Consider the following 26,239-nt stretch of genomic DNA (forward strand, 5'->3'; position numbering starts at 1 on the left):
CAGTCTACCTGAAAAAGAATTCAGAATAATGATAGTAAGGTTGATCCGAAATCTTGGAGATAGAATGGACAATAGAATGGACAAATTGCAAGAATCAGTTAACAAGGACCTAGAAGAACTAAAGATGAAACAAGCAACGATGAACAACACAATAAATGAAATTAAAAGTACTCTAGATGGGATCAATAGCAGAATAACTGAGGCAGAAGAACGGATAAGTGACTTGGAAGATAAAATAGTGGAAATAACTACTGCAGAGCAGAATAAAGAAAAAAGAAGGAAAAGAACTGAGGACAGTCTCAGAGACCTCTGGGACAACATTAAACGCACCAACATTCGAATTATAGGGGTTCCAGAAGAAGAAGAGAAAAAGAAAGGGACTGAGAAAATATTTGAAGAGATTATAGTTGAAAACTTCCCTAATATGGGAAAGGAAATAGTTAATCAAGTCCAGGAAGCACAGAGAGTCCCATACAGGAAAAATCCAAGGAGAAATACGCCAAGACACATATTAATCAAACTGTCAAAAATTAAATACAAAGAAAACATATTAAAAGCAGCAAGGGAAAAACAACAAATAACACACAAGGGAATCCCCGTAAGGTTAACAGCTGATCTTTCAGCAGAAACTCTGCAAGCCAGAAGGGAGTGGCAGGACATATTGAAAGTGTTGAAGGAGAAAAACCTGCAACCAAGATTACTCTACCCAGCAAGGATCTCATTCAGATTTGATGGAGAAATTAAAACCTTTACAGACAAGCAAAAGCTGAGAGAGTTCAGCACCACCAAACCAGCTCTACAACAACTGCTAAAGGAACTTCTCTAGGCAAGAAACACAAAAGAAGGAAAGGAGCTACAATAACGAACCCAAAACAATTAAGAAAATGGGAATAGGAACACACATATCGATAATTACCTTAAATGTAAATGGACTAAATGCTCCCACCAAAAGACACAGATTGGCTGAATGGATACAAAAACAAGACCCATATATTTGCTGTCTATAAGAGACCCACTTCAGAACTAGAGACACATACAGACTGAAAGTAAGGGGATGGAAAAAGGTATTTCATGCAAATGGAAACCAAAAGAAAGCTGGAGTAGCAATTCTCATATCAGACAAAATAGACTTTAAAACAAAGACTATTAGAAGAGACAAAGAAGGACACTACATAATGATCAAGGGATCGATCCAAGAGGAAAATATAACAATTGTAAATATTTATGCACCCAACATAGGTGCACCTCAATACATAAGGCAAATACTGACAACCATAAAAGGGGAAATCGACAGTAACACATTCATAGTAGGGGACTTTAACACCCCACTTTCACCAATGGACAGACAGATCATCCAAAATGAAAATAAATAAGGAAACACAAGCTTTAAATGATACATTAAACGAGATGGAGTTAATTGATATTTATAGGACATTCCATCCAAAAACAACAGAATACACATTTTTCTCAAGTGCTCATGGAACATTCTCCAGGATAGATCATATCTTGGGCCACAAATCAAGCCTTGGTAAATTTAAGAAAATTGAAATTGTATCAAGTATCTTTTCTGACCACAACGCCATGAGACTAGATATCAATTACAGGAAAAGATCTGTAAAAAATACAAACACATGGAGGCTAAACAATACACTACTTAATAATGAAGTGATCACTGAAGAAATCAAAGAGGAAATCAAAAAATACCTAGGAAGAAATGACCATGAAAACACGACGACCCAAAACCTGTGGGATGCAGCAAAAGCAGTTCTAAGGGGGAAGTTTATAGCAATACAAGCCCACCTTAAGAAGCAGGAAACATCTCGAATAAACAACCTAACCTTGCACCTCAAGCAATTGGAGAAAGAAGAACAAAAAAACCCCAAAGCTAGCAGAAGGAAAGAAATCATAAAAATCATATCAGAAATAAATGAAAAAGAAATGAAGGAAACAATAGCAAAGATCAATAAAACTAAAAGCTGGTTCTTTGAGAAGATAAACAAAATAGATAAACCACTAGCCAGACTCATCAAGAAAAAAAGGGAGAAGACTCAAATCAATAGAATTAGAAATGAAAAAGGAGAGGTAACAACTGACACTGCAGAAATAAAAGAGATCATGAGAGATTACTACAAGCAACTCTATGCCAATAAAATGGACAATCTGGAAGAAATGGACAAATTCTTAGAAATGCACAACCTGCCAAGACTGAATCAGGAAGAAATAGAAAATATGAACAGACCAATCACAAGCACTGAAATTGAAACTGTGATTAAAAATCTTCCAACAAAGAAAAGCCCAGGACCAGATGGCTTCACAGGCGAATTCTATCAAACATTTAGAGAAGAGCTAACACCTATCCTTCTGAAACTCTTCCAAAATATAGCAGAGGGAGGAAAACTCCCAAACTCCTTCTACGAGGCCACCATCACCTTGATACCAAAACCAGACAAGGATGTCACAAAGAAAACTACAGGCCAATATCACTGATGAACATAGATGCAAAAATCCTCAACAAAATACTAGCAAACAGAATCCAACAGCACATTAAAAGGATCATACACCATGATCAAGTGGGGTTTATTCCAGGAATGCAAGGATTCTTCAATATACGCAAATCTATCAATGTGATAAACCATATTAACAAACTGAAGGAGAAAAACCATATGATCATCTCAATAGATGCAGAGAAAGCTTTTGACAAAATTCAACACCCATTTATGATAAAAACCCTGCAGAAAGTAGGCATAGAGGGAACTTTCCTCAACATAATAAAGGCCATATATGACAAGCCCACAGCAAACATCATCCTCAATGGTGAAAAACTGAAAGCATTTCCACTAAGATCAGGAACAAGACAAGGTTGCCCACTCTCACCACTCTTATTCAACATAGTTTTGGAAGTTTTAGCCACAGCAATCAGAGAAGAAAAGGAAATAAAAGGAATCCAAATCGGAAAAGAAGAAGTAAAGCTGTCACTGTTTGCAGATGACATGATCCTATACATAGAGAACCCTAAAGATGCTACCAGAAAACTACTAGAGCTAATCAATGAATTTGGTAAAGTGGCAGGATACAAAATTAATGCACAGAAATCTCTGGCATTCCTATATACTAATGATGAAAAATCTGAAAGTGAAATCAAGAAAACACTCCCATTTACCATTGCAACAAAAAGAATAAAATATCTAGGAATAAACCTACCTAAGGAGACAAAAGATCTGTATGCAGAAAATTATAAGACACTGATGAAAGAAATTAAAGATGATACAAATAGATGGAGAGATATAGCATGTTCTTGGATTGGAAGAATCAACATTTTGAAAATGACTCTACTACCCAAAGCAATCTATAGATTCAATGCAATCCCTATCAAACTACCACTGGCATTTTTCACAGAACTAGAACAAAAAATTTCACAATTTGTATGGAAACACAAAAGACCCCAAATAGCCAAAGCAATCTTGAGAACGAAAGAAGGAACTGGAGGAATCAGGCTCCCAGACTTCAGACTATACTACAAAGCTACAGTTATCAAGACGGTATGGTACTGGCACAAAAACAGAAAGATCAATGGAACAGGATAGAAAGCCCAGAGATAAACCCACGCACATATGGTCACCTTATCTTTGACAAAGGAGGCAGAAATGTACAGTGGAGAAAGGACAGCCTATTCAATAAGTGGTGCTGGGAAAACTGGACAGCTACATGTAAAAGTATGAGATTAGATCACTCCCTAACACCATACACAAAAATAAGCTCAAAATGGATTAAAGACCTAAATGTAAGGCCAGAAACTATCAAACTCTTAGAGGAAAACATAGGCAGAACACTCTATGACATAAATCACAGCAAGGTCCTTTTTGACCCACCTCCTAGAGAAATGGAAATAAAAACAAAAGTAAACAAATGGGACCTAATGAAACTTAAAAGCTTTTGCACAGCAAAGGAAACCATAAAGAAGACCAAAAGACAACCCTCAGAATGGGAGAAAATATTTGCAAATGAAGCAATGGACAAAGGATTAATCTCCAAAATTTATAAGCAGCTCATGCAGCTTAATAACAAAAAAACAAACAACCCAGTCCAAAAATGGGCAGAAGACCTAAATAGACATTTCTCCAAAGAAGATATACAGAGTGCCAACAAACACATGAAAGAATGCTCAACATCACTAATCATTAGAGAAATGCAAATCAAAACTACAATGAGATATCATCTCACACCAGTCAGAATGGCCATCATCAAACAATCTAGAAACAATAAATGCTGGAGAGGGTGTGGAGAAAAGGGAACCCTCTTACACTGTTGGTGGGAATGTAAATTGATACAGCCACTGTGGAGAACAGTATGGAGGTTCCTTAAAAAGTTACAAATAAAACTACCATATGACCCAGCAATCCCACTACTGGGCATATACCCTGAGAAAACCATAATTCAAAAAGAGTCATGTACCAAAATGTTCATTGCAGCTCTATTTACAATAGCCCAGAGATGGAAACAACCTAAGTGTCCATCATCGGATGAATGGATAAAGAAGATGTGGCACATATATACAATGGAATATTACTCAGCCATAAAAAGAGATGAAATTGAGCTATTTGTAATGAGGTGGATAGACCTAGAGTCTGTCATACAGAGTGAAGTAAGTCAGAAAGAGAGAGACAAATACCGTATGCTAACACATATATATGGAATTTAAAAAAAAATGTCATGAAAAACCTAGGGGTGAAACAGGAATAAAGACACAGACTTGCTAGAGAATGGACTTGAGGCTATGGGGAGGGGGAAGAGTAAACGGTGACAAAGCGATAAAGAGGCATGGACATATATACACTACCAAAAGTAAGGTAGTTAGCTAGTGGGAAGCAGCCGCATAGCACAGGGAGATCAGCTCGGTGCTTTGTGACCGCCTGGAGGGGTGGGATAGGGAGGGTGGGAGGGAGGGAGATGCAAGCGGGAAGAGATATGGGAATATATGTATATATATAACTGATTCATTTTGTTGTGAAGCTGAAACTAACATACCATTGTAAAGCAATTATACTCCAATAAAGATGTTAAAAAAAAAAAAAAGTCCCAAATAACAAATGCTGGCAAGGATGTGGAGAAAAGGAGACCCTTGTACACTGTTGGTGAGACTGTAAACTGGTGCAGCCACTGTGGAAAACAATATGGAAGTTTTTTTAAAAAACTAAAAATAGAACTACCATGTGACCCAGCAATTCCACTCCTGGGTATATCTCTGAAAAAAACATAAACACTAATTCAAAAAAATACACACACCCTGGTGTTCACAGCAGCATTATTTCCAGTTGCCAAGATATGGAAACAACTATGCCTGGCTTTTCATTTTTCAAAACATTATCTCTTTTTTCTGTGTGTTAGAGTAAAAGACATGTTTTAAAGCTTAAGCTCATTGATCTATTGTCAGTCCTCTTAACTGCTTTTTATAGTGCTTTATATATTATCAGTGAGCACTGACAAAAGGATGATGAAATGTATCTTCAGCTGGCATGAGAGAGCAGAGTTCTTATGTCTTAGCCTTAATTGTGAAAAATCTATAAAATAAATTCACAGTAATAAGGAGATAAGAAGAGAATAACATTCTAGTTTATCATGGTGGGCATCTTTTCTTTCACCACATAAAAGTCATAGCCATTCCAGAATGGACTGTGCTTTTCCTAAGCCATACCAAGTGACTCATTCAGTGACAAGAGGATACCAGTGGCAGTGATATCAAGAGACTTCAGAAGCAAAGGTTTGTACTTGACAGGGAGCTGTAAGCCTCTCACCCCCACCCTCACTTGAGACCTCTTTTACTTTGGCGTAGCTAAATGTGAAACTCAAAAGACAGATTCCAATAGGTCATATTGATTATAAACCACCCTGAGAGAAGGAAAGCTACTGATTGAATGTTAGGTAACATGATGGGTCAGCACCTTCCCTGAATTTAGAGCGACAGCTCTACTGATTGAATATTATTAGTTCCAGTATAAGCTAGAGCCAAAATGAAAGGAGATTTGATTTCCTTGTCACTAAAGAGCTAGCCAGAAAATAAAAGAAAAATGTCTTGGTTTCCTGCATGCTTTGTAAACCTTTCCATCTTCATTCTGCCTATTCCAGCTCTTACTTAGCTTTAGCAAATTGTTTATGTTAATTAATTATTATTCAGGCATACAGTTAATACTTGTCACCACAGAGGGAGATTAAGGCAAAACTTCCTTCATATGGATCAAATGTGCTTTTTTTTCAAGTTCTAATTTCCCTCCTCCATAAAAATCTATAACTTCTTCCCTATTACCATCATCATCATCAACCCAACTGCAATGGGCTAAATGTTTGTGCCCTGCCCTCCAAATTCATATATTGAAATCCTAACCCCCCAAGTGATGGTATTAGGAGATGAGACCTTTGGGAGGTAATTAAGTCATGAAGGTAGAGTCCTCATGAATGAGATTAGTGCCCTCATAAAAGAGACCCCAGAGAGCTTTCTCACCCTCTCCATCACGTGAGGATACAATGAGAAAAATGGTTGTCTGCAACCCAGAAGCGAGCTCGCTCATGCCAGAACCTGATCATGTTGGCACTCTGATCTCAGACTGCCATCCACCAGAACTGCGAGAAATGAATTTCTGTTGTTAATAAACCACCCAGTATAGTATTCTGTTATAGCAACCCACATTGACTAAGACACCAACTCATGTCACTTTTAGGGGATGCCTATTATTGTCATTATCAACTAAAGAATTTATTCTGCCTGTTTGTGCACTGACAGTAGACAGTCATCTTCAATAATAAGCTAGTACAAAATGAAATAAACACTTTTATATAATGAGAAAAGACAAGAAGAGATGCATGGTGTAAAAGTTTATTAATGGTATGAAATCCCCAACACACATACGTCAATATTATATGATGTTGATCAGGGAGCAGATCATATTCTTCCGTAGTCACATTTCATCTTCCCTGTCTCAAGTAAAAGGAAAGAGACTGGAGAGGCATATATAACATAGTAGAGCTCTCCATAGGGTGACACTTGGGGTATTTTTTTAAATGTCAGTTGCGATGAAGTTGTATGCAGCATTGTTTCATGCTTTGGAAGAAAAAAAATCCTCCTCTGAGATGTTAGGACATTAAACTGGGGTGTGTCTGGGAGGGGAGGACAACATTATCTGAGGGTGGGCATGGTCATGTGTCATGCACAGTTATCTTACATATGGTAGTCACTCAACAAAGAGTGGTTAAGTATGTCAGTGCTGAAGTAGTATTCTGTACTATCGGCAGTGTAGGTACTGTATTCAAACAGATCCGGAATCAAGCCTTAACTGTGCGTGCACTAATTCTGGGCACGTTATTTAATCTTTCAGAGCCTTTGGTTCCTTCTCTTTAAATGGAACTAGTAATGGCATCTAGAAGATTAAACATGATAATCTATGTAGAAAGTGCCTGGTAAAAAATTAGCACTCAGCATTCAATAGATGGTAGCTTTGATTATTAGTGTTGACAGACAAGAAGATCTAGGTGAAATGGCTTATGGAAAGACTTAAATTTTTATGACACTGTATCTTAAGATCTTTTATATTTTTCTTAGGTAAGAAAGAAAAAGAAATAAGGCACACTCAGAGAGGCCCCAAGGTTTCAAATTTAACTGATCCACATAGTACAGTGCTCTGTCAAATGGGAACTCTAATGCTGCCTTTTTCCTTACTCTTCACTTGTTTCTATAATTTTTGACAGTGAAGCCATCTTATAAAATATAAAACATTTTTATTGATGAATCCATATGTGTTCTTCCACATCAAAGAAAAAAAGGTTTATTAGCAAATAACTTACTTTAGAAATTTCAGGTTCATTAGCTTTCTAATTCTTTAGCTCCTTGGGGCTTATTTATTCATGTATTTGTACAGATGCTTCCTGGCACTGTGAAAATCATGCCTATGTGCTCAGAGCAGTCCTATTTCCTTTTATTTAACTATCATCATGACTTGTGTTTGATATGACACTTTTCACTGTCTCTTTAAAAATTTTTTTATCTTAAAATTTTTTTTTATTTTGTAAATTTTTTAATTAAAAAATTTTAATCTGTCTTGAGAAGGCAGTGACTTTCAGAAAGAACATTATTGTCCTTGTTCAAAGATACCTCCTTGTAGCCTTAAAAGATTGTTGAAAAAGAATAGATACATGTATGTGTATAACTGAATCACTTTGCTGTACACCTGAAACTAACCCAACATTGTTAATCAACTATGCTCCAATATAAAATAAAAATTAAAAAAAAATTGGTGGTACATATTACTTAAGAGCTGTGTAAATTACAGATACCTGCCTCCCTCATACAATCAAAGTCTGCTGGCCTTAAAATTCTCAGACTTAATGGGGAAATTAAGAGGTAGGGCAATTGCTTGACCAACTGGAACTCTCAGCATGCCAAGCTCAGACCAAGCCCTTTCAATTCAATATATCATTCTGAACTACTTCCCTCTAAGAACAGAGAGAAAAGCTGGGCAAGATACGAAAAATCATGAGTTTCAGGGAATGATGGAGCAAACAAAGCCAATGACAACCCAAAAGAAAAAGGAAATTGAGAAATATATGTCCAGCGTTTGTGACTGCTTTTCCCATATAGTACCAGAAGAGGCTGAAAAACTGAAAGGAGCTTTCAGAAAACTCACTGGTCTAAGAAGGTAAACATTGGAATCAGGACAGGCTAGAGAGAGAAAAATTGGAGAAGAATGGACTTGGTAAGACTCCCAAACTTTTGGTTAGTACTAGGAAAAGCTACATTCTGGGAACAAAAGTAAGCTAGTACGGACCATCATTTTAATCTCTGCCTATATAAAGGAGTTCCAGGATTGCTAGTTTTCCCCAACATCTTTCCTAGAAGCAAATATATAGTCTCACCAGAGGAAGACAACATTGTTCTAAGCCTCAAAGTATCTCTACAGTTTTCATACACAACGTCAAACAGTTAATTTAAAAATTACCAGGCATACGGGAGACAAATTAATATAAAACTACAATATGCTTAATATACTGAAGGAAATAAAAGGCAAGATTTAAAATTTTGGTAGAGATCTAGAAAGTATAAAAGAGAAAAAATGGGAATTGAAGACCTAAAAAATACAATTGAAATTAGGAACTCAATAGATGGGTTTAACTGCGTATTACATACAGATGAAAACTGTGGAAGTGAACCGTCAGATGAAACTACCCAAAATGAAAATGTAGAAGAGTTGGTAAAACAAATGCACAGAGAGAGGGAGAGGAAAAAAGCTTTCATTATCTTCCGTAGAAGCAAATGGATAAGGCTCAAACTGAAAAAATTAAGAAGTAGCAGTAGATTACTTACAGATGTGAAGGTAAACACCAAAAGAAAATGCTAAAAATTAAAGGGGTTGCCCTCATTAATGTGCAACAATGAGAATGAGAATGAGAAGGGTGGGAGAGTGGGTTCAAGAGACAAGTGTTTTTCACAGTATACCTTCTTAAAAATATTTTTAAATTAATTTTTATTGGAGTATAGTTGCTTTATGATGTTGTGTTAGTTTCTGCTGTACAGCAAAGTGAATCAGTTATACATATGCATATATCCACTCTTTCTGAGATTCCCTTCCCGTTTAGGTCACCACAGATCATGGAGTAGAGTTCCCTGTGCTACACAGTAGGTTCTCATTAGTTATCTGTTTTTAACGTGGTAGTGTATATATGTCAATCCCAATCTCCCAATTCATCCCACCCCCTCTTACTCCCCTTGGTAACCATAAGTTTATTCTCTACATCTGTGACTCTATTTCTGTTTTGCCAATAAGTTCCTCTGTATCATTTTTCTAGATTCCACATATAAGCAATACTATATGATATTTGTTTTTCTCTCTCTGACTTACTTCACTGTGTATGACAATCTCTAGGTCCATCCATGTCTCTGCAAATGGCACTATTTTGTTCCTTTTTATGGCTGAGTAATATTCCATTGTATATATGTATCACATCTTCTTTATCCATTCCTCTGTTGATGGACATTTATGTTGCTTCCATATCCTGGCTATTGTAAAGAGTGCTGCATTGAACATCAGGGTGTATGCATCCTTTCGAATTATGGTTTCCTCTGGATATATGCCTAAGAGTGGGATTGTTGGGTCATATGGTAGCTCTGTGTTAGTTTTTAAAAGAACCTCCATACCGTTCTGCATAGTGGCTGTACCAATTTACATTCCCATCAACAGTGTAGGAGGGTTCCCTTTTCTCCACACCCTCTCTAGCATTTACTGTTTGTAGATTTTTTGATGATGGCCATTCTGACCAGTGTGAGGTGATACCTCATTGTAGTTTTGATTTGCATTTCTCTAACGATTAGTGATGTTGAGCATTCTTTCATGTGTTTGTTGGCAACCAGTATATCTTCTTTGGAGAAATGTCTTTTTTTTGTTTTGTTTTGTTTTGTTTATGGCTTCCTTTGCTGCACAAAACTTTGAAGTTTCATAAGATCCCATTTGTTTATTTTTGTTTTTATTTTCATTACTCTAGGAGGTGAGTCAAAAAAGATCTTGCTGTGATTTATGTCAAAGGGTGTTCTGCCTATGTTCTCCTCTAATAGTTTTATAGTGTCTGGCCTTACATTTAGGTCTTTGATCCATTTTGAGTTTATTTTTGTGTATGGTGCTAGGGAGTGTTCTAATTTCATTCTTTCACATGTAACTGTCCAGTTTTCCCAGCACCACTTATAGAAGAGGCTGTCTTTTCTCCATTGTATATTCTTGCCTCCTTTGTCATAGATTAGGTAACCATAGGTGTGTGGGTTTATCTCTGGGCTTTCTATCCTTTTCCATTGATCTATATTTCTGTTTTTGTGCCAGTACCATACTGTCTTGATTACTGTAGCTTTGTAGTATAGTCTGAAGTCTGGTAGCCTGATTCCTCCAGCTCAGTTTTTCTTTCTCAAGATTGCTTTGGCTATTCAGGGTCTTTTGTGTTTCCATACAAATTGTAAAATTTTTTGTTCTAATTCTGTGGAAAATGCCATTGCATTGAGTCTGTAGATTGCTTTCGGTAGTATAGTCATTTTCACAATATTGATTCTTCTGATCCAAGAACATGGTATATCTCTCCATCTGTTTGTGTTGTCTTTGATTTCTTTCATCAGTATCTTATAGTTTTCTGAGTACAGGTCTTTTCCCTCCTTAGGTAGGTTTATTCCTAGGTATTTTATTCTTTTTGTTGCAATGGTAAATGGGATTGTTTCCTTAATTTCTCTTTCTGATCTTTCGTTGTTAGTGTATAGGAATGCAAGAGATTTCTGTGTATTAATTTTGTATCCTGCAACTTTACCAAATTCTCACAATATAACTTTTCTAGAACCATTTAACTTTGGAAATTGTGTATGTGTATACATTTAATACAAATAAAATTTAAAAATTTATGTCATGCTTCAGGACAGAGTGTATAAGTATGCTACCATTTATGCAAGAAAAGTATATATGTAATAATATAAATACATATATGTCTAATTTTACTTACAAAGTTTCTCTGAAAAGCCAGGCAGAAAACAGCAAACAGTGGCTGCCTCTGGGGATGGTAACTAGTGATCACGCACAGGCATGAGAGAGAGAGAGAGACTCATTATCCTTGAATCCATTTGAATTTAACACTGTGACGTGTATTGTTTATTTTTAAAGAAAAAGCTTCTAAGAAAGAAAGAAACTGGGAATGAATCTGAAGCAAGAGAGCAGAGTTAAAATTAAATGCTCTCTAAAGAGAAGAGTGATCGTATCCTTTTAGAATGAGTTATTTATTCAAGAAATATACGTGTGTCTTCTTGTTACACAAATAACATTTCCTTAACTTCTGTTTATTCTATAAGGATAGAGAAAAAAATCACTGTATGCCACCCTGAAGATAACCACTATAAAATCTTTGGTGTACATCTTCCAAAACTTTACTGTGTTTGTGTGTCTGACTGTGTATTCCTACCCCCCACCGTCAAATAATACTATTTCATTACCAGCTATTTTCATTCAGCAATGTAGTATAGTCAATTTTGATATGAATTATTAAGGAGTATTCCTGTTCAGATCATTTTCAGCGACTGACTTTATTGCATCATTTGGCTCCACGACAGTTGTTTAACTAACTAATAATCCCCTACTGATAGGTGGTTTCCAGGTTTTCACCACTGTAAACAATGCTCACATCTTAATTGCTGCTCCCATCTTTAACTGTTTCCTTAGACTAAATACCTAGAAATGCAATTGCTGGGTCAAATGGCATGAACATAACTAAGAGTATTGATACATCTTTTGATATTATGTCTCAGAAAGTTTGTACCAGTTTGTATCCTACCCACCCTACCCCCGTCAGTGTTAAAGAATGTCACCCTCTCCGAGACCCTTGCTAACATTTTGTTTGTTTTACTGAACTGGCAGATGAAAAAAAGTGTTGTATCATTAGTTAAGTTTGTGTTTCTTTGGCTTCCTGGTGATGCTGAACATTTTTCATATATTTATTGACCAATAAATAAGTATTTTTAAGCATCTTCCTCATGCCTGGGATGAACTCTGCTAGCTGAAGGGAGAGACATAAAAATGATCTTTCTTCATAAAATCATAAGAATGATCTCTTTCTTCAAAGAGTTTACAGTTTCCAAAAAAAAGAAATGGATACAAAAATAACACAGTATTACAGTGTGCCGCTATGTTATATATAAGCACAGAGGAGGAAGTGGCTAATTCTTCCATAAAATTAAAAATGTTCAGAGGTAGGCACATTTGAGTGGAGACTTGAGGCATAAGGAGGAGAAGGACAGGGAAATGGGGTGTACATTTCCAGAGAACAGCATAGTTAAATGCAGTGATGATGTACAGCACACTCGGGAAGATCTGGTGTGGCTGAAACCGAGGGTGTGTGTTGGAAATTGACAGTGCCTGGGAAGTAAGCCTGGAAAAGTGCATTGGGGCCCTCTAACAAAGGATTTGGAACAAATCCTCCAGGCCATAGGTTCTTATCTGGTGCACCAGTCTTGATTGCAGGCTGCCTTTGTTTCAAACAGAAAAGATGAGAAACACCCACCATGTTTGGGGGTCCATGAACCCTGGAAATTATATGTAAAGTTTGGGTTATGTGTGGGGTGTGTGTGTGTGTGTGTGTGTGTGTGTGTGTGTGTGTGTGTGTGTGTGTGTGTGTGTGTGTGTGTGTGTGTACTTTTTCTATGGAGGGGTTCCATAGCTTTCTCAAAGGGGAAAAAAATTCAGCACCACTGGTCCAGACACTGGAGAGCCATCCAGAATTTCCAGCAAGAGAGGCATAGGATCAGGCCTGTGAAAGAGATTCCTGTCAACTAGATTGGGGAGGGTGCAAGCAGGAAGGAGAACTGGACGTGAGGTTTTGAATGATAACGTTAATAATAACCACCAATTATTGAGTATTTACTTTGTGGTAGACAAAGTACTAGGTGCTTGGCACCCATTTTATTTCCTCTTCAAGTAATACATTTAACAGATGAGAAAACTGAAACCTAGATTTTAAAAATTAATACAGAGCCACCTGGCTACAAATGGGCAGAGTCCACAGTTGACCGACAGGTCTCCATGTGACTTTAAAGCCCCCTCTTTTAATGATGACCCTCTCTGCTTCTCTTATAAAGCTCCGGCATCATTTCTTTTGTACTTCATCTCCTAACGTTCAGTTAATTATTTTAAGCAGCAAAGTGACTCACTTCAGGGCAGAGAACCATATGACTACAGATATCATTTAGAGGACAAAAAAGAGAAAGGCCTCAGTGACTGTTCATTGTTCTTGTTCCACAAAGAATTGGTCATCTGCTGAGATAATAGTATAAATCCAGAGAAATCCCTGACTCTGCACCTTGGTTCCTGTTGTCATTTGTGTCCTCTCATTCCATGGAAGGAAATTCCTGCAGATTTCAACTGGCAAGCGAGTCATTTTAGAGAAAAGGGCACAGTGCTGTTTTCTTCAAGCTTCATAGTCATTAGCACTGCAGGATAGGAGGTCTGCCTGAGTGTATTTGCTCTCGTTTACTGTTGAAACGACATGTGCAAACACTTTTGTCTTTTATGGCAAATATTAAGTACATGATAGGGTAATTTATAAAAGCTCTGACTGTTTTACCTTGGGACCTGATCACTGCCTAAGTGTGCTAATGCTCTATTGTCAAATAAAAAGCAAATGTTAGCCTTAGATATGTGTACCCTCATATCTAAGGAGGAGGGTTTAACACTTATCACCAGTGGGCATGGAATTCTGAATTGCAAAAGATCACAATTTTTCCATCCTTTGCACAGTCATATGCACATACACAAACCAACCTCCTGTATGTGTTGTTCATGGGCTACTGGAATGACTCAGGCATTCTAGCCCCAATTCATAGAAAAAACAGAGGCAGCTGTTGCTGAAATTTTGGTAGAAGGCTTAGGAAAGCTAATTTTTTTCATCTTTGGAACGCTGTATTAGTTTTCTATTGCTACATAAACAATTACTCCAAACTTAGTGGCTTAATACAATACAAATGTATTACCTCAGTTTCCATGGGTCAGAAGTCCAGACATGACTTGGCTGGATCCTGCCTTTAGGATCTCAGAAGGCTGAGATCGAGATGCTGACTGAGCTGCATTCCCTTCTGGAGGCTTGACTAGGGAAAGATCCACTTCTAGGCCCCCTCAGGTTTGGCAAAGTTTGTTTTCTCTCAGTTGAATAACTGAGGCCCCATTTTCTTGCTAGCTGTCAGCCAGGGACTGCTGTCAGCCATCAAGCCCCCCACAGTTCCCCACCATGTACCCCTTCCATAGACCCTCACATGCTTGGAATCTCCTCATTAGGAAGAGCCCGATCCCTTCTAAGGGCTCTGTGTTCCGGCGTAAGTCAGGAACACTGGGGTAATCTCTCCGTCTGCAAAATCCCCTCACAGCAGTGCCTAGACTAGCGTTTGATTTAATAACTAGGAGAAGATAATCGGACACCAGGAGATGGAGTAGGAGTAGCCATCTTATACTTCTGCGTACTGTAAACCCTTATGAGATGCTTCTCTTCTGGCAAGAGTATTGTATGTTAATGCTTTCTTAGCATCCATCCTTACTGTCTCAGTTTTGTAATATATTTCAGGGACAAATACTATTGAGCCCATAATTGTGTCATGTGGGACATTTCAGCTCTTGGTAAAATGATGACAATAGCTGTCATTTATGGAGACTTACTGTGTGCCAGACACTATTCTGAGTTTTATATGCATCACCTCATTTAACCATCAACTCTATGCAGAAGGTGCAGTCAGTCTCATGAGCTGCAGGTGGGAGAGCTGAGGCTGGACACGGTTAAGTGACATGCCCAATGTCCAACAGCTGCAATGTGGCAGATCTGGGACTCAAACCACAATGTCTCTTTTCCTTTAGAGCCTTCCTTCCTAACCTATCAGTCGTTGTCTTGCTGTATTGTTATTTTGAAAGGGTTACCAAATGTTCTCCATAGCTATGATTATCATTCATCCATCCCTCCTTTAGTCAAATTTGCCATCTAATAACATAAAATGTCACATAGGCCAAGTCCTCCCTAAAAACAAAGGATACCCCTAAAAGCCAAATACCAAAGAGACATAAGGTGAGAGTGGTTTAGAGCCTGACTTTTGGTAAGGATAGTCCAGTACCTTAGCAGCTGGCATTTTATTTTTTTTTATTATTATTTTTTAATATATATATTTATTTGGCTTCACCGGGTCTTAGTTGCAGCACATGGGATCCTCGTTGCCACGTGCGGGATCTTTTTTTTTTTTTTTTTTTTAGTTGCAGCATGCGAGATCTTTAGTTGCCGCATGTGGGATCTTGTAGTTGTGGCATGTGGGATCTTTAGTTGCGGCATATGAACTCTTAGTTGCGGCATGTGGGATCTAGTTCCATGACCAGGGATCGAACCCAGGCCCCCTGCATTGGGGGTGCGGAGTCTTAGCCACTGGACCACCAGGGAAGTCCCAGCAGCTGGCATTTTAATGTGCCTTGTTCTTGGATTCTAGGATGTACTTTGCTGCCTGGTTTTATGCCAAACATTGATTAATAAGCTTCATCAAAAAGAAAACTGACCACTTCAGCCCTGGAGAGCAACTTCAGGTCTTCTTTCCGGAACAGCCAACCCATGTCAGCAGGAATCAGAATAGAAATGGTACCCATCCGTTGAAAACTAATGTCCCCAGACTTGAAATAGCACTTAGGCTGGTGACACCCTCTCTTTATTGTAGACAGAGGGTTGACCTGTGCTACTGGCTAGACGAGGAAAATAAATGGTTAGAACAGGAAAGCTGACGTTGCCAATACCCTCTTTTGAAAGGCATTTGTTTTTTTGATAAAAGAAGGACAAAAATGGCATTGACTTATGTTTTGATTGTAAGCTGAGCCTCATAAATGAGTAAAACTGTGTAGAGTGTTCAAAGGCCATATATTTGGGAAGAAGGGCCAACAGAATGAGATGATCCTGCCTAGAACATTTTTATTGTATCTTCTAGCTGCCCCTCCATTTGTCCTAACAGCAGATAGATATGAACTCCAGGCCTGCAATTCCCATAGAAGTTGAAATACCAAATTATACTCCTACTTCTGTGTTCTGATAGAGTGAACTCTTCACCTTCCAAAAGCTGAGTTGGGGGAAGACTTAAGGACGTGACAGTATACGGAACCAACAAGGTAGCTAGAGCAGAGAGTAGCTAGCAGTTCACCACGCCTGTCCTCCTTTACTCTTGGGCCAGAGCAGATGACATTTCCCAGCCTCCTTTGGAGTTAGGTGTGGCTGCGTGACTGAGCTCTGGCCAGTGGAAGTGAGCGGAAGTGATGTGTGCCACTTCCAGGCTTGTGCATAAAACCTTGGCATATGACCCTCCATTCTCTTATTGGCCAGGCAGATGTCAGTGTCCACACTGGCTTAGAAGCCATGAATTAATAAACATGTCAGTATCTGTTTAGCTGGGGCCCTTGAATGCCTGAATGGAACAGAAGCCCGTCCTCACTCCTGCCACCAACTGGAATGCATGTGAGCCAGAAATAAGCTTCTGTATTATTAAGCCATTGAGTATCAGGAATCTTTCCATTATAGCAGCTGGCATTACTTTATCTAAAATAATAGCCTAAAATGATTACTGTATGTCTTTCAAAGTCAATCAGGACATTAAAATTTAAATTCTAAAAGACGTCTAGAAATGTAAAAGATTACATCAAATGTTGTAATTTTATTGTTCTATAGGAAATTAAACAAATATCTAACTTAGCAATTATATTTCAGCATTTTTTTTTCTTTCACTGGCTATATAAACCAGTCTCTGTATTCTCCTTGGAACCAGCTTTATTATCTACTGATTTTTTTCATTAAAGAGAGAAATCTTTGACAAAATAAAATAAAAGCCTAGAATAAAAACAACTGAAAGTAAGACAGATAGTTCTAAGTAAAGAGAAGGGCTAGTTACTCAAGCATGGGAAATCTATTTCCATGTATTACTTTGATTATGTAGGTCAGACTGAAAATGATATGTCAGAGATTCCTATTTACTGTAATAAAAACTCCAATGAAATGATGCTATAATGACTCACTTAAAAATATCTATAGGAAGTTGCATTTGCATTTATAGCTCTTTAGAACTCACTTTTGTGTTATTTTCTGTGGTTAATATGTTAAAGGATATTAGTATTTTCACTTTGGGACTGTGTCTTAGTTCAGGCTGCTATAACAAAGTACCACTAGGCTGGATCAGACTGAAGACTGATAACTTCTCACTGTATCCTCACATGACAGAGAGCAGAGCAGAGGAAGTGAGTCTTTCATGACTCTTAACAAGGATACTAATCCGGGTCATGAGGGCTCCACCTCACGACCTCATCTAACTCTCATTACCTCCCAAAGGCCTCACCTCCTGGTACCATCACATTGAGGATAGGGTTTCAACATTAATTCGGGAGGAACACAAACATTCAGTTCATAACATTCCATCCTGGCCCCTCCAAATTGATGTCCTTCTCACATGCAAAATACATGCATTCCATCCCAACAGTCCCAGCAGTCTTAACTTATTCCAGTATCAACTCTAGAGTCTCATCTAAATATCAATTAAATCAGGTATGAGTGAGACTCAAGGTACGTTCATCCTGAGGTAAAATTCCTCTCTAGCTGTGAACCTGTGAAACCAAACAAGTTATGTGCTTTGGGAGCTGTTTAGGTGAAATGGATATATTTTACATATGCGAAGGGCATGAATTTGGGGGGCCTGGGGCAGAATGTCAGGAACTGAATGTTTGTATTCCTCCAAAATTCATATGCTGAAACCCTACCCTCCAATGTGATGGTGTTAGGAGGTGGGGCCTTTGGGAGGTAATTAGGATTAGATGAGGTCACAAGGGTAGAGTCCTCATGATGGGGTTAGTGCCCTACTAAGGGTCAGAAGATAGCTTGCTTCCTCTGCTCTGCTCTCTTCCATGTGAGGATACAAGGAAAAGGCAACAGTCTTCAGTCTGAAAGAGGGCTCTCAGCAGAACTCAACCATGCTGGCACTCTGATCTCAGACTTAGAGCCTCTGGAATTGTGAGAAACAAATTTCTGTAGTTTATAAGCCACCCAGTCAGTCTACGGTACTTTGTTATAGCAGTCCCGGCTCACTAAGACAGATATTGGTGCTGAGAGTGGGTACTGCTGTAACAGATGCCTACAAATGTGGCAGTGGCTTTGGAACTGGGAAATGGGTCGAGGCTATGAGTTTTGTTTTTTGTTTCTAATTTTTTTTATTAAAGTATAGTTGATTTACAGTGTCATGTAAGTTTCAGGTATACAGCACAGCGATTCAGTTTTATATATATATATATATATATATATATATATATATATATATATATATAAATATAAATATTTATTCTTTGTCAGGTTCTTTTCCCTTGTACGTTATTACATAATGTTGAGTATAGTTCCCTGTGCTATACAGTAGGTCCTTGTTAGTTATTTTTAAAAAATTTTTATTGGAATATGGTTGATTTACAATGTTGTGTTAGTTTCTGCTGTACAGCAAAGTGAATCAGTTACGTATATAAGAGTTTTGAAGTGCATGCCAGAGAACCTTACATTGCTGTGACTGGGCTATCACAGACTGTTTTTGAAAAGTGGATACAGTGAGATGCAAAGAAGTTATTTCTTTGACCCTCAACATGAGCAAAATACAGTGACATTCAATCTTGTAGTTTCTCTTGCCAGTAATAATTGATCTATAGTCCCCAAAATTGAATTTATGAGGATTATTATCTTTTTGTTACTAATATTTTAAGATAAAACTACATACAAATACAGGTTAATGTTCTGGAAAGACAGACTTTGCTTACTGTCTTCTTAATATTTTAGTACTCCACTAGGGCTAATTTACTGTGAGTAGAAAAGTTAGAGAGAAATTTTGGAAAAACAATTTGAGTCATACAAGCATCAACATTTCTTTTGGCAAGTGTCCTCTGAATAGAGAAAATTCTCATACAAATATCTTATCTCAGCCCTAGTTTAACTAGTGTGGTATTTAATGTTTGTTTTCTTTTATATCTGTGTCTCTAGAGATGGCCCATATTAAAAGGTTATGAATAATAACAGGCATCTGGACTTAGAGTTAAACCTATAATTTCCATTAATACCAAAATTAAAATAAAATTTCCACATCATCATTCATCTACATCCTCTTTATAAACAACTTAGAATCTTGAGAACTGTTCTTCTGTGCTTTGTTTAATTTATTTGAATTTTAAAATGCAATGTATTTATTCGTTCCCATTCAGACTTTCAAACCAGGAGGAAATATAATTAGCACTGTGGTCTGTGGAATAGAATTTTCCTCAGTTGTTAATTGGGAAATTGGCATTTGAGTTTAAATCTTAGATTCTCCTTATTTAAGTGCCTGTGAGCCTGTCCCCAAGAGAGTGACCATGCAGGGCCCACTGAACAAATCCAGTCTCTGAATCTGCTTTGGGGCCAGACCTGGATTTTGGTGACATTCCAAAGCACTGCCATCCTGTGAGATTCTGCCTGGCTGAAATTTCTAACTCTTGCCTGCAAATTGCAACATACATTCTTCTTATTTACAACCATCATCAAGCAGAGCAGCTCTATTCCAAACCCAATCTGTGCTTGTCAGGAAGTTTCTGATCCGCAGCTTTACATTGTACCTGAGCCCTCATAGAGCTACATGTGTTTGTACATTTGCTAGGAGAAATACACCATAGGAACTAAATAGAGGCCGGATAATTCTGGACTGGAGTGCCCTCTCAAATCCAGCCCATAGAGTATATTTTACATTTGTTTTTAAGTTGTTGTTTTCTTCTATGTGCTTTTCTTCAGAGGGCTTATTCTGAGCTTCCCTACTCAGAAGAATACGGGGAGCCAAGAAAGATTCACAAGGGAGTGATGGGACTCTTCCTCAGTGAAGTGGAGAGTTTGGCTTTGCCTCTCCATTATTATCCTGGAAGTTTCAAAATGATCTCTATACCAGTTCTTTTTTCAGCCTTTTCCCAGTGCATTGTTAGTCATCACTAAATATTTTCTATGAATATTTATCCATATAAATATTTCTGAGTAATTTCTTCCTCAAAACAGGACTGTTAGAAATGATTTAAATGATACAGCAATCAAAATAGGGATATGGTGCTTTGTGTTCATTTTGAGATAATTGTTTATATATAAAATCAGAGTAGAATAAATTTGAATTTTATCAAGCAATAGTATAATACACTTAGGGGGACTTCCCTGGTGGCGCAGTGGTTAAGAATCCGTCTGCCAATGCAGGGGACATGGGTTCAAGCCCTGGTCCGGGAAGATCCCACATGCTGTGGGGCAACTAAGCCCGTGCGCCACAGCTACTGAGCCTGTGCTCTGGAGCCCGTGAGCCACAACTAGTGAGCCCACATGCTGCAACTACTGAAGCCTGGGCTCCTACAGCCCACGCTCTGCAACAAGAGAAGCCACTGCAATGAGAAGCCCACATACCGCAACGACGAGTAGCCGCCGCTCACCGCAACTAGAGAAAGCCCGCACGCTGCAACGAAGACCCAATGCAGCCAATTAATTAACTAACTAACTAATATATATATATATATATATATATATATATATAGTTAGGGATCACACTACCTGAAAATTATGCTCAATTTCACATTTAGACAGAAAAGAAAATGTGTCTGGAAATTTGTTGTACAGTCAAAGAATTTCAATATCTTCTGCTCTGGAAATGCACCTTGTTCTTTAGATTTCCCTGAGGCACTTTCACCCCAACCTCCTTCTGACTTGCATTTTTGTTGTTTACACGGTGGTCTCTCTGAATGTCATTACTATCAGCTTCTTGGGGGCAGGAATGGTGCTTTGGACATTTTTGTGTCTCCCACAACACCTGGACCTTAGAACCACTGAACGTGTATTTGCTATATGTATTGAAAAATCCTAAGAACAATTTGCTTATAAAATTTACAGTTGACTAGGAAGGATAGGAAAAGTAGCTAATAAGTCGAATGTCATAATCAGAATTTTTAAAAATCTCAAAAGGCTGAAAAATGTATAAAAAGAAAAGTAAATAATAAAACCTGAATTCAAAAACACAAAAAACGCTGAAATTAATAACATAATAAATGTGTTTAACAGTGAATTACACACAGCTGAAGAAAGAATAATGAACTGGAAGATAGCTCAGGGGAAGTCATCCAAAATGAAGCACAGGCAGAGAAAGAATGGAAAATGCAGATGAAGGCTGAGACAGAGAGGACACACTAGGAAAGTCATACCCATGTGTAATGGAGTAATACAAGGAAAGGAGAAGGAATGAGGCAGAAACAATATCTAAAAACATAATGGCTGAGAATTTTTCAGAAATAAACATATCAAACCACAGATTCTGGAAGTGTAGCAAATTCCAAGCAGGATATACAAATAAACCCATAACTAGAGACATTGTAGTGAACCTGAACTATAATCAATCAAATACAAGGATAAAAATCTTAGAAGCAGCCTGGGAAAGTAGATTACCACCAAAGAAACAGAATTATATTTTTAAATTAAATAAGATGCTTATAGCATGAGTCATTTTTTATTATTTGACACTTTAACCAAATTTTCAACTTACTTTGGAGCCATATGGGGTTTTCTTCTAAAGCTGGATGTAGAATTTGAAGGGCTGTTGAACAAAAGAGGGAGATTTGATTTATTCTATTTAGCTCCAAGGGAGTGGACCAAATACCAGTGTTTGGAAGGTCAAAAACAAACAAAGGTATCTCTAATATAAGGAAGACATATCAAATAGTTTGAGTTATTAAAACCAGGGATAAGTTACCTTAGATGATAAATAAGATCTCTAACATCAAAGGATTTGATTAAAAGGCAGATATATGAATTCATTTAACAAATATTTATTAAGCATCTCCTATGTACCAGGCATAGTTATAGATCCTAGGGATGTATCAGTGAACAACAATAACAAAAAAGACAAAAATCCCTTCTTTGGAGAGCTTATATGGTAGTGCAAAGAGACAGAAGCATGATAAATCAATCATGCACAATGTTAGAAGATGGTGAATGCTCAGGGGAAAACATACAGCAGGGTAAAGGGGATCAGGAATACTGGGGGGAAGGCTTGCAACTTAAAATGTGATGGTCAGAGTAGGCTTCATTGAGAGGTATTGTTTGGGGAGGAAAGAGAGTGACCTTAGGGAGGAAAGAGAGTGAGCTATGAGGATCTAAGCAGTTAAAGGGAACAGGTTGGTGGGAGTCACTTCCAACTCTATAATTTAGTCCTATCACACATTTCAAAATAAGTTTGGAATTTTAGCAAATGAAATTCTATTGATTATGATGAAATAATAGGAACGAAGATGACTTCCTATATTGTGTTTATTAATGAAAGCTGTTCATCCCTACTATAACATCATGGAAACTCTGCATTTGAAAAACATTTCTTTTAAAACTTCCAAATTCCAGGAAGGATGTTGTACCTTCTGTTGGTATCTCAGAATTTGGAGATTAGAGCAGATAATTAGTATAAGCTTGTTAGAGAACTGGGCTGTCGTCTTAAGAAAGAGATGTAAAGAATCTTCACAGCGCATTCAAAAGTAGAATTGTAGGTTTGCTCTTCAGAATCATATTGCTTTTTGAAGAAAAAAAAAGAAAAGCCAACAAACACCCAGCTGCTTTAATTCAAAAAAATAATGTTTGTCTCTGATGTTGAGTTCTGCAGTGCCAGGCATTTGAAATACAGAGGGCTTTGACATGTGCAGAATGAAAAGCCAAGAATGTCTTCACTGTTAACTTGTAGTCTTGTGTTACAGGCACACAAAAAGTCCCTCTGGACGGTTGAACCCAAGGAAGGCACAGTTCCCCCAGAAAGTGATGTTGAACTGACACTGACTGCCAACCTGAACGACATACTGACATTCAAAGACACAGTCATTTTGGACATTGAAAATAGCAACACATACCGGATACCTGTCCAGGCTTCAGGAATTGGCTCCACCATTGTTTCAGATAAGCCCTTTGCACCAGAACTCAATTTGGGAGCACATTTTAGGTAAGGAAATATCATGGACCAAGTTTTATGCATATCACATATATTCTATAAGCTGAGCATCACTCCTACTTTGGAAAATTATTTTTAAGTAAACACAGCTAGCCTCGTCAGCCCCCTCCCTTCCCTATCTTCACCTTTCCCCCTCCAGATGGGTTCATCAGCCACAAGAAGACATTTCCTAGTCATAGTTTGGTTACATTCTCCAAGCTGTGTCCCTCTACACTAGAGAAGAGATGGTTCACAGGAAGTATATTCTTCTCTGAAACTTACAGTGGCTTCTCTGTGACAAATTCAGAATCTTGAACATGATTTCTCTTCTTTGATTCCAATATATTGTTAATTCCTCTCCATGAATGTAGAAAATACAAATGGATCTTAGTGATACCCTAAGTAGAGTATAACTAGGAAGGTAAAAATATATTGCAGGGACTTCCCTGCTGGTTCAGCGGTTAAGACTCCATGCTCCCAATGCAGGAGGCCCCGGTTCGATCCCTGGTCAGGAAACTAGATCCCGCATGCATGCCGCAACTAAGAGCCCATGTGCCGCAACTAAAGATCCCGTATGTGGCAATGAAGATCCCATGTGCTGCAACTAAAGACCCGGCGCAGCCAAATAAATAAATATTTTTTTTAAATTTTATATGTATATATATATCAAATGTATCTTACCAGGTATTGCAAAGCCAGTAATTTTTTTTTTCGTATATGTTCTCTGCTTGCCTCCCCACCGTAGCACCAGCAACTGAGGTGGTTGTAGTTGGCTCCACCTGATCACTCAGGAAAAGCTAGAGAGTCTAAATATTTAAATAATAGGTGGTACAGTATAGACATCTCTGAGCAGAACGATCTAAATGTGACTCTAAAAATGTATGGGATTTGGATACTAACCATGGAGGACATGTGTGAGGGTTTGTTTATGGTTCCTCAGAAGAGTCATGCATTGTCACTAGTTGACGCTCAGGAGCCAGCTGAATTGGTGCCTGTTTGTTTCAGTGCTGTGAACAGATCTCAAGGGGATGCTCCTGCCTTTTGGCCTAAGGCCCTGAAACCAAGATGGACACAGTGTGTTTAGAGATGTACCTGACAAAATACTGTTAGGAACCCTCCCCCCAAACCCATCCATACCTCCTTTCCTCTGCTTCATCTACAAAATATGGCACTTAATTGAAAATACCATAAACCAATAGGAGTTAAGTAATAGGCAAGTGAGATCGTTAATTGCATATGTTTTCAGAGAGGCATCCAATTACAGTTTTTGTGTCAACTAGATACGAAAAATGCTCCTCTCCTCCTATCCATTGACCATATGGTAGGGCATTTTGTCATTGCATACTATTCCTGTTTCCAAATTTATTTGTTAAGTGCATTCAAATATAATTACAAAAAACAATATACTGCAAACCAGACTTAATTACATGTTCTCCTTAATCTACAAATAGTGTCAAATGGCCCCAAAGGATATTCTGACACTTGCCTAGAATTGGAGGGATAGCTGATAGTTTTCAACAAATATAGAAGAAACCTGTATCTTTTAGCTGCCAATTTCTGCTCTGCCTAAACGCTGTTGTTCTTCTTTTTGACATAAAATCTTGATGCCAGCAATCTCCAGAATCATCAAAAGCAGGGGTGGGGAAACTGCAGCCCATTGCCTGTTTCTATAAACAAACTGTTACTGGAAGACAGCCACGCCCATTCATGTACATATATTGTCTACAGCTTCTTTCACACTACAATGGAGAGTTGAGTAGTTGTGATGGACCACATGTCCCAAAAGGTCTAAAATATTTATTATTCAGTCCTTTACAGGAAAAGTTTACCAATTTTTTGGGCACAGGGATCTAAAGAAATACCCGTATGCCACCTCTTCTGATGGCATATTTTTGGACAACTCCTTTAAATTTTCAGAGCTTCTGTTTCTTCATCAATAAAATTAATCAATATGCTTAGTATTACTGGGGTGCTATGATGACTGAAGGATACACTGTGAATAAGTGAGAGAGACCCTGCCTAGTTTATAAAATAGTATATGTTATTTATTATTTTCCCCAAAACCTACATTTAGCCCTGAAGTCAAACTACAAAGTGAAGACTCCAATGAGCATGCCCCATTGGACATATATTTAGCTAATAATGGTTATACCTGACAACTGGAAAACACTCCTCATTATTTAGCAAGCTTCAACTTGCTTATTAGACATGGTGTCTTTCCAAAGGAGGGACAGATGGGATGAAAACTCAAAGCCCCCAAAAATAAAAAATAAATCTTAAAAGTCCTGAGATGAGTTTTTTCCCTGAAGAGAATATTTTAAAGTAAGCTTATAAATCAGTTAAAAAAAAAAAACAAAACTCAAACAAAAACACATTTGAACCACCTCCAAGATCTTAGAAATTTCAGTGTCTAGCAAAGAGACAGACAATAAAGAGGTCTTTAGTAAATATTTGCAGAATAGATGAATGAATGCATGCATGCATGCATAAGTAGTAGCATCTTTAAAGCACATTAGTCTGAGATAAATGACCGATCCAGGTGGTGTTCTGATGCATTATAGTCCCCTTGACCTTTGGTAAGGTTTAGAGGATATGTGTTGTTTCTCTTTAAAGTTCCCTTCAAATGGAGTCCATCACAAGACATTTAACTAGTTACTAGAAATTTACTCAACACAATTTGAAATATACTTCTCCTTCAGTAGC

General features: G+C 37.8%; 1 protein-coding gene across 2 annotated transcripts in view; it reads left to right on the forward strand.

Annotated features, from left to right (window-relative positions):
* Window positions 1–26,239, forward strand: part of HYDIN (HYDIN axonemal central pair apparatus protein) — a 354,255-nt gene that overhangs the window by 141,790 nt on the left and 186,226 nt on the right. For both annotated transcript variants that reach the window (XM_060129934.1, XM_060129933.1), the window contains exon 18: window positions 23,310–23,548. In XM_060129934.1, coding sequence (XP_059985917.1) covers window positions 23,310–23,548 — 239 coding nt within the window. The remainder of the gene's footprint in view (window positions 1–23,309; window positions 23,549–26,239) is intronic.

This window comes from Lagenorhynchus albirostris, chromosome 19 (genome assembly GCF_949774975.1).
Source record: "Lagenorhynchus albirostris chromosome 19, mLagAlb1.1, whole genome shotgun sequence".
NCBI lineage: Eukaryota > Metazoa > Chordata > Mammalia > Artiodactyla > Delphinidae > Lagenorhynchus > Lagenorhynchus albirostris.